At 33.0% G+C, this 10,280-nt stretch overlaps 1 protein-coding gene across 1 annotated transcript in view; it reads left to right on the plus strand.

Annotated features, from left to right (window-relative positions):
- Positions 1 to 9,451, plus strand: part of LOC124302102 (transmembrane 9 superfamily member 3) — a 30,967-nt gene extending 21,516 nt beyond the window's left edge. Inside the window, exons 7-10 of the mRNA XM_046757892.1 lie at positions 65 to 273; positions 1,300 to 1,446; positions 1,622 to 1,705; positions 5,196 to 9,451. Coding sequence (XP_046613848.1) covers positions 65 to 273; positions 1,300 to 1,446; positions 1,622 to 1,705; positions 5,196 to 5,340 — 585 coding nt within the window. The 3' untranslated portion in view covers positions 5,341 to 9,451. The remainder of the gene's footprint in view (positions 1 to 64; positions 274 to 1,299; positions 1,447 to 1,621; positions 1,706 to 5,195) is intronic.
- Positions 9,452 to 10,280: the final 829 nt, after the last annotated feature.

Genomic DNA, 10,280 nt, shown 5'->3' on the forward strand with positions numbered 1-10,280 from the left:
TGTTTGTATTTATGACAAAACTTCATTACGATATTTGTAACACTCTTAATTCATTTATGTTCAGGTGGCAGTCACGTGTATTTGTATATTCGTTATCTTACCGTTGACCTTGGTGGGAACCATCCTGGGACGTAATCTGGCTGGTACACCGGATGCTCCGTGTAGAGTGAACGCAGTCCCGAGACCTATACCAGAGAAAAAGTGGTTTATGGAACCACTAGTCATCATCACACTTGGTGGAATTTTACCGTTCGGTTCCATATTTATTGAAATGTAATTTCTTAATGATCTATATCTTATTGAGCTATTGATACAGCACATTTCGTAGTGGCTACATAAATTGAAGAGTTTGGAAACAAAATCACCTTATAGCTCAATATTTTCAAAATCTATAACAATTTTCTACGTACCTTAAAAATTTCCAAGACATTAAAAATCTAATAGTGATTGGTTGATGAATCACACACTGTCAGAAAATTCACGGTGTCAATAAAAATTAAATTAAATATCATCGGTATATATCGTTCGATTCTTGACACCAAGTGATCTTACAATCAACACCAAAATGGTGTGGAGTTATATAGGATATTTTCAGTGTTACATTTAACAGCACATTTCTAACAGTGCACACTAAAGGTCAATCAATCATGAGTTGAACTTGTAACTTCTAATTTGTGTTGGCTATGAAATGTCATATATTGATAAAAATGGGATTTATTTCAGTTTTCACAATTTGCAGCTACAACGCTTCCTGCATCAATGATGTCTGTATCATTTTCATATTGACAATTATTTTATACCATTTTACTGGACGTTAATATTCTAAATTTTTCTAAAGTTCTATGGTAAATGACGTACATGAAAATCGAAAAAATCGAAACATAACGTTAATTTTCGAAAAAGCCGAACTCTTAACTTTCTTCAACATATTCTGCAATTTAAATTCAATTCCTCGTGTACCTTAATCATGAAAATAATTGAATTTTGACTATGGAAAACCAAAAGTAAGGGAATTATAATCCATATTTTGTGGATACCCTACATTTAAAGTTCGTATCGTTTAATTAGTTTGCAGTTCTGAGGTATATTCAGCTATTTTTGCGTAATTACTGACAACATGGCGCTGAAGTTGCCTTTTCTAAAACTAGTATAATATGATTCTTGAAATAGATTTCTTCCAACATTTATTTTAACGAATGTGCCGGTCTTATTATCTAGTGCATTAACCTTTGACTAAATCAATCAAATAAATCATGATTGAATTGCTAATCCTGAAATCGCATTATTAATTTGTTGCAGGTATTTCATCTTCACGTCATTTTGGGCATACAAGATCTATTACGTTTATGGGTTTATGTTATTAGTATTCGTTATTCTGATGATCGTCACTGTCTGCGTGACCATTGTCTGCACATACTTCTTATTGAATGCCGAAGACTACAGATGGTGAATAGAAATTATTTTCATATACGTTAACTTTTGAGCCACACTACAAGTAATGATAATACATAGTAACGCGAGCGTTATAAGCAATTTTTAAACATTGTATAACAAAAATTAAACATCTCTGAAAGTAATTATCACTTTAACTTGTTAAGCTGCTACCTTTTTGTGTTTACAGGCAATGGACAAGTTTTTTGGCAGCCGGTTCTACAGCTGGATACGTCTACGTTTATTCGTTCTATTATTTCTTCTTCAAAACAAAGTGAGTTTTAAAAAGCATATCTTTATTAGAGTTTCCTTATATTATGCATTTGGAAATTGTTAAGCAACATATTTGTGCTTTAGTTATTGTGTGAAGTTCGGTAGCTACAGTGTAGCCCTATGATTATTGGTTTGTCGTGAGAAGCGGTAAAAAGAACCCAATCTCTTACCTTTGGTCCCACCGTATGGGACCATCTTTCTCTCGTTTCCACTCTTAATCTTTCGTCTTTCTCTCTATTTTTCACTCTGTTTCTGACGTTTCGATTCCTATTTTTACATGAGGGTGATGAGGGTGATGTGTGAGGGATTGAAAATAAACCCATGCAACTAAGTAAATAATTTTCCTTTATATAACTTATCTATTGATGACTTGATAAATGGGATCGTGCTCTTCGGATCCTATACAGAGTCGTATGCTTGTTTAAATATAGTAAGGCTAATTAATGATATGATCTGGAATGATGGATTACAACAAATGATTCGGAATGCCAAATTCACTTGTAAAATCGTTATTCTATTAGACGCTCCATTGAAAATGGTTCAAATGATTTACAAAAATACCATCGAATTGAATATGAGATGAACAATTTTGTATGATATGATATCATCTGCACAGCGGTACGTTCGAACGAATTTAAGGGGTGCGACGATCGAAATTCGATTTCACTGTCTTTAAGGACAGGTTTACTATACATATTAAGAGGCAGTAATGGAACACCTGCGATTGCACCTGTCTCTCTCTCTTTTTTTTTCTATAATCTTCTCTATTGTTTAATAAGCCAAATTGAAACAATGAGGAAATATTAATGCACAGTAGTGTATAGAATATGGCAATCAATTGTGCACATGCATAAACGTTGTTTTATCGCGTGTTCGGAAATGTGGCACTATTTCATGCGATTGAAAAACTTGCCTTAGACTCACAATGGAGTTACCACGCTCATCAAAAATCACCCACTTTCCGCACTTGTAATACTCTACTGTACTGTACAAAAAAAAGCAGTTTCGCATCCGAGTACTGAAAAAGTGCTCTTTTTCGTACTCCGTGATGAGTGGGAACTTGTTAACCATACTTTTGCTGCATAACGTATCGTTTGCACGATGGAGGCATGGTCTTTTTTGCCTCACATATTTGCAATATTTGTCTTCGGCGCTTTCCTACGGCTCATATCGCAAATTTACTCCGTGATGCACAATCTACTATTTTAGAAGTACAAAAACTGATCGTCAATATCCTTGGTATGAACGCATGTTTTTAAATAACAATTATTGATTGATATTCAAAGTTGATATACGCGGAAATGAAACAAATATCTCTGTTGTATAAAATACTTACATTTTAATTATTGCATAAATGACACAAAAATATATTCACCATTTTTTTGAAATATGTGCAAATTTTCTCAAAATTAGATTAGACATATAGCAAAGAAATGTATCGTACAAAATATTCAAGGTTCGAAGGGGGAAAGAACATGAAGGTATCTAAGTTTTTTGTAAGTGAAGCCACTGAGGTCAGCTGAAGATCAACTTTTTTTTTTTTTATAGAACAGCGTACTACTTCCATTGGCATCTAAAAGAGCATCAAATTTTACATCACAAGTACTCATACTTATCATCTGAACTTGACTGGTAATGAAATATGGGTAAGTCAAGTTAATATAGAGTAAGGTGCTGGTAACTCGTTGGTTCCATGGAAATATTTAAAGGACTTAGGTATTCCAATACCTAAAGTTGTCAGAATAATTTTCCACGTGGAATCTACGAAGTTGGAGAAAAGGCAATTGGTTTGTTTGCATTTACAAGGCATTTACCTTGCTTCGTACCAATTTAACTGGCACGTATCTCATCACTGGTCAAGTTTAAATGATAAGTAGGTAAAATACTTTTTGATGCAAAATTTTATGACCTTTCACATTCTAATGGGAAAAATACACTATTCCATTTAAAAAGCCAAGTTGACCTTCACCTGATCCTAATGACTTCACTTACAGAAAATCCGGTACCTTCATGTTCTTTCTCCCTTCGAACCTTGAATATTTTGTATGAAAACGGTGTTTCGTATATCTCGCTCATTTTGCCTTGGGCGATTAATATGAAACACTCTCTATGTGAACTAATTCACGAATGGATCAGGTTAAAAAATTTCTGATTCTTCTTTCTGGCATATTTTATTTATAAATATTTATCAGAAATACTAGTCTCCAACTTTATTACTACCTGTCTTTTATCATAAACTCAAAATATGTACCATACTAACACACTCCACTATATTTCAACTTAATTGCGGAGTCGCTTTTCATTTTCACAGTATCTATATTTTAGAAAGAGTACAATTTCGAAAATTTTCAGGTGAGTTGAAAAATTAACGACGGAGCCAAGAATCGTACCTAGTATCTAGAGATGCTTTACCGGAGACTTACTCCGCTAGACCACCTAGCCGCCCTGGCTAGAGTGTCATTAGTTTCTTTCATCACGTGTATTCGAAATTGTTTTTTTTTCGTGTGCCTTGAATATACACATATGTATATTTGAAATTCGTCGCGACAGGCACTTTTCAGACTTGTGTGATCTGTCAGCAAGTCACAATTTTTCAACTCATCTGAAAAAGTTATCGAAATTGTACTCTTTCTAGCAAATTTTTCTCGCTTCAATATTAATATGATTCTTTCATGTCATTTAAAATGAACGGCTGGGCCATTCTAATTGGCAAAAATAATGTAATGTACGATGATATACACACATTAGTAGCCACATACAGATGACTTATGTGCACCTGTCAACAAGTGACAAACACAAGTCTGAAATGTGCCTCTCGCGACGAATTTCAAATATATGTATATCTATATTTTGTGTCCCTATCTTGCGCAATGAGGTCATAGAGCCTGTGTCAAATTAAGGTACACCTGAATAGATGTATGCTACTATCTATTTAACCTGTGTAGCATATGGCACGAGTGTCTTTGAATCTTTAAGAATTCACGTCCTTAGGGGTACCTATCACTAAAATACTATATCCCAGTGCTACCGCGGAATTGCTGTAACCTATAGCATGAAGAAAGGTCACCCAGCGTCTGAAATATAATAATACTGGTACATGCATTGAAGTGGTGAACATACTGTTGAGAGGAATAGCTCAAAAGAGAACACCTGACCTTTTGTCAGACACTGCAGATATGCTGCACTGTTTGGCAAATCAATTATCCACATCGTATATGCATCCTATACAAATTATTAGTGAACATGTACATACAACAGTAGAAGTTTTTTAGAAGACTAAACATGTACACGAAAGACAGGTGTTCACATTTGATTCCTCTCATCGCACACGCTTATTGTCCGTACCCCCAGTATATCAGCGCACGTTCCAGTATAAGTATACTTCGGTCCTCTTTCACCATGAAACCACCAAAGATATTCGTTTATCGACAAATACTAAGTCCTGAAAAGTAATTTTCCAAATTAAATAATTGATTTATTTTCTGTTTCAGAATGTATGGGCTATTTCAGACAGCATTTTACTTTGGTTACATGGCCCTCTTCAGTTTAGCATTGGGTATCATGTGCGGTACGGTAGGATACATTGGTACAAATGCATTTGTGCGCAAAATTTACTCTACAGTGAAGATAGATTGAGCTGCATTTCTAGTTATTAAAGAGGTGTATGAGCATACCGTTTACTAAGTCACTGCTTATCTTAGTTCTTCAATAAACAGTGATTTAGCCAAGACAAAATTGATGCTAAGTATGTGAAAATGACTGGCAAGAATCTTAAACGCCACAAGAGCATTTCCATTTTCAGTAATTTTCCTTCTCAAAATTTCAATCATTTAAAAACTTAAACATACGTAGATTCATAATCCCAGCTATGTAATAATTAGTAATAATTATCAGTTGAAACTTCGCCAGACACAAAAACATTGTATTAAAAGCCATAATCAATAGACTAATCTGAAATGGTATATCCCCAAGCAACGTTGTGAATATTTTTTTGAATATAAATAGGAGTACCCATTATTCTGGTGATGTTGAATTAAATTTAATTATATTGAGGTAAGAAGTGGAACTCAGTTTTATTACACAATACAAATGTGGTGGGTAATTTAACTATCAATTTTAATGACAACCCACAACTTTGTTTCCAAGTAATGACCGAACGATTGTTGATTATCATTAAAGAAATTTGCGTATATTTGTACATATAACAATAAATCTATTATAAAACCGAAACATTTTCATTATGTCAAATAAAAAGTTTTAAAGCCTTAGCTCGGTGTGTGTGAAAAAAATGTTTGTATTTCAGATATAGGTACATACATACCGTATTACTCCGAGTATAAGCCGAGGTTTTTGGTCGTTGGAATCACCCGCCAAAATCGTTGTCAATTCATACGCAGACCAGTTTTATATGCGTAGCTAAGAAAAACACCCTGACATGCTGCTTCAGAATTAGCGGTCGTCTTATATGCGGGGTAAGCTTATACTCGTAACAATACGGTAATTACAGCATAAAATTTTATGTAGGTGTATAATAGATTCTTCGTAACTTCCGATCTTTCCGGTTTTGTGTGGTCGATGCTTTCTGAAGAATTGGGAAGTTAGAGAGCGCTCGCTGCTCCGCGTTCATCCTCTCTACTTGGCCACAATCGAGTAGTGGTGAAATATGACTGTGCAGTACAGCTGACACTTGAAATACTGCCATTACATAGAATTTTCGTGCTTGCACATTCCACGAAAAATTTTTGAAAGAGACTACAGATAAGGTTAAACGATACTACATGTTATGTACATGCGAGTAAAGTTGATGTAAGTTGCCATAGTTCTAGTAGGTTAGTAATACTGTTGGCAGCACTGTATTCAAATATACGCTGCACCGATGCGATGCACCATTTGCATTAAATAGAAGTCGCCAGTGCTAACCGTATTTCCCACTTACTGAGATAAGCGGGGTCAGAATCGACTTTACTCGTATATATGTGGATTTTTGTTCAAACCAATATTAATACTTCAGTTCAACTGTTGCAAAACGCGAGTATCTTTCATAACAATATTGACATGCAATTTATTTTTGCATGTGACATGCCAGAATTCACTCAGAGAAAAGTTTATTCAATTCAAACTAAATTTTTGTTTTAATCAAACAAACTGTCACATTGCCATACAATTGAATTGTCCGTTAGATTGAAAATAAATCTTTTATTTAGTTTAGCTGATTTACTTCAGTAAAAATTTTTATTTGTTTCGTGGAAGAGAGTCTCCAAAAATTGAAAAAAACTGGTTATTTTACTTCACCCAATACCTTGTTATCATAAAAAAAAAAAATTATTTTGCAGTTTTTAATGGTATTCGAACTCATATTACTGCATCACAAGTCACGCTAACTTCTGCATCAAAGTATCAGTTGTGGAACATCATGGAACGTTTTTGTATTCAAATATTGCCGGATACCGCAAAACAGCATTGATAAATTTCTCCCACGTTATTTCATTCACAACTGCATTTAAAATCTTTCATTACATTGATGATGATAGTGAATGCTGACTTCTTATCTTACAATGAGTAGACAAACAAAAAAAAACGAACTATTTTGTTAAACTAGCTAAAATTTTTCTCTGGGTGTTGTATTGAGTAAAATCGTACTACAGTTATACAACAAATCTTCCAATCTACCATCAAACTTTATAGGTAATACATACACTCCGATTCTTCATTGCTTTATCAAATACTTCACAAATGGAAAAGTTAACAGAGTTTGAGTTTCATTACGATGTGATCATTTGCTCATCAAAAATTGGCTACACTTCCACGATTTATGAGATGTTGAAAATTTTGATACATTTTTAAATAAAAATTGAATGCAATATGCACTAAAATAAATAAGTGAACTAAAAACTCTATTGTCGTGAATAATACATTTATGTTAGATGACAATACATACTATACGCGACAAAACTCTAAATTGCCTCATCATTTAATCCTTCAATTGCACACATCCTTAATTGTATCATCAGGTTTACACAGATGCATATTAACACTTAGTAACTTTAAGGGCTTATAACTTTAAGTTAAATTGAGTGATTTTAATTTAATTTTTTTTGTCATCTGAAGGGCAAAGTGTAAATATCTCGTGAAATGTAGTTTAACATGGAGAATTATCATTTTATTGGTCAAAAATGCTTATTTCATCAAAAAACCCTTATTTTCCCATTCGTCTAATGTGTGTTCACGCCTGTTTGTAATTCACAGGTTGATTTGTATTACAAAGGGGGGCCAGGACGAAATCAATAAACCTCGTTTGAACGAATCGAATTAATTTCTATCCGAGTTTGTCTGTATCTAATTTGATCTAACCACATAATTTGACCTGACAATATGTTATCTGATCTATTCTGATCCATCTGAATATAGTCTGGTATGATCTGACTCCAGTATAACTTGTAATATTATGATGCTACACTGGATAGAATATAAGATCCGATAAAATCTAATTATATCCACTCAGGTATGAGATTATATTTCAGTATGGGGTACAGTTATACCTCAGTGAATGTAAACATATCTGAATGAATATGATTATGTATAAGTAGATATAATTATGTATACAGAAGACGATGTAAGTACATTGAAGTTAACAGGATATTAAATTATATCCATAAAATATAACTTGAGGTGATCGAATATCTTAACGCATAGTGTTAGATCTAACAAGATATAACTATACTGACGTAGGTATACCCATATGAAACTACATATTTGGCCAGATTATATCTGGTCAGCTCTGTCTTGATATAATAATATCTGATAATACATAATATCAGATCGGTATAGATATAATTGCATCTAGTCGAATTACTATATCTAATCACATTCGATATTGTATATAGTTAGTCTTGACAATGTACCTAACTAGATTTAACCGTATACAACGTTAAATCTGATTCAATATTATTATATACATAATTATATCTATATAATTCCAATTCGATCTAAGATCTGATAAGACAAGAACTATTTTCAAAAAATATATCCAATCGGATCTAATCATATATCCCCAGGTATTTAATATAGAATACAATTATGAGTTATATTGGGAACGCAATTATTTCGATGAGCTAATGTTTAGAGGGAAGAAGACAATAACGAAAGTGCACACAGCGAAATAATATCTGTATTCATGAACGCACAGCAATTCCCGCAGATTATGAATCTGTTATATATTTTGTCACTTCGTAAGAATATAGTAATTCTGCAAATCACTTGTAAATACTTGATTAATTAGTATTTTAAATTCGTCATCATATCATATATCGCCAGGTTCGACCGTACCGATTATTATAAACATCCATAACATTAATTGATATATTATTTTATTTCAACACATCTATGTTATAGATGAGATCTTCATAATATAAATTATAGTGAATATTCTGCTAATTTAAACTTTTCATTAGTAATAAGTAAATTATTATCTGGCAGTATATAATAAATTTGTGTACAGTTTGGACAAACCCAGAACACACGAAGTAAAAGTCATATTCTCGCAAACTTAAAAGTTGTGACTCACGATCAGCGATGTCACTGAACGAGAACTTTTAACATTATTATTACATAACTTTTGCCTCGTATTTTTTGGGAAATAAGACTTGTGTGTGAATATACACATTCTTTCTAAACTCATGATTTATTGAGAGAAAGAAAGATTATTCATCCTTCATATTAATATTCGAATAAAAACTCAATTGCGTAATTGGTGAATAAGTGTATTACTAGAACAGAATAACTATTGCAGGGTTTTCACTACTTTTTGTTGCGAAAAATTTAAAATTTTACCGGTATATCATCATGTAAGAAATTACGTTACAAAGGGAAAATACCAAAAATTGATCATGTTTGCCGAAGTCAATTAATTTTCGGTTCACACCATGAAATTGTTTTCTAAGGTCTTTTCTACTGGACATTGATTGGAATAATATACGAATCAGAGCAAGCAATTTTCATCGAATTTTATTGAACTTTACTCAGTAACAACATAAATCTAAGATAGTAAGTAGAAAGAGACACTTATTTTTTATTTGGTTTACTATAGATCATGAATAAGTAGACAAGGACTTCACGGACATGTTGAACATCGATTAAAAGACAAACAATGTTTCAAATTAGTTGTTGCAACATAAATTGAAAACACAAATCAGAGGCTTATTTGGATAAGCAAATGAAAAGTGCTCTGTTTAGAACTCGGTCTAGCCCTATTGCATCTTAGTTGCCACCGGGAAAAGTAAAACTGCTCGACGTTTAGGTCTCGATGCTAATTCTGTTAATCCTAACCCCCAAAACCCGTGTTTTTCGGTTTTTCTTGATTTTCTCGGGATCCTGACATCGGATTGACATACGACAAAACGAAATTAAAGATCTCGATGAAATACATTGAATTTCACGAATTTCAGGTACTTTTACTAAAAAGTCGGTTTTGAGAGTATTTTCAACCTTTCAATTGACCTTTTTGATCTTTTGTGAATTTTGCATCACAATAGATATACCGGAAAACCATAAAACTTTAAATTTACCACAGAAAACTA

Source organism: Neodiprion virginianus, chromosome 4 (assembly GCF_021901495.1).
Source record: "Neodiprion virginianus isolate iyNeoVirg1 chromosome 4, iyNeoVirg1.1, whole genome shotgun sequence".
NCBI lineage: Eukaryota > Metazoa > Arthropoda > Insecta > Hymenoptera > Diprionidae > Neodiprion > Neodiprion virginianus.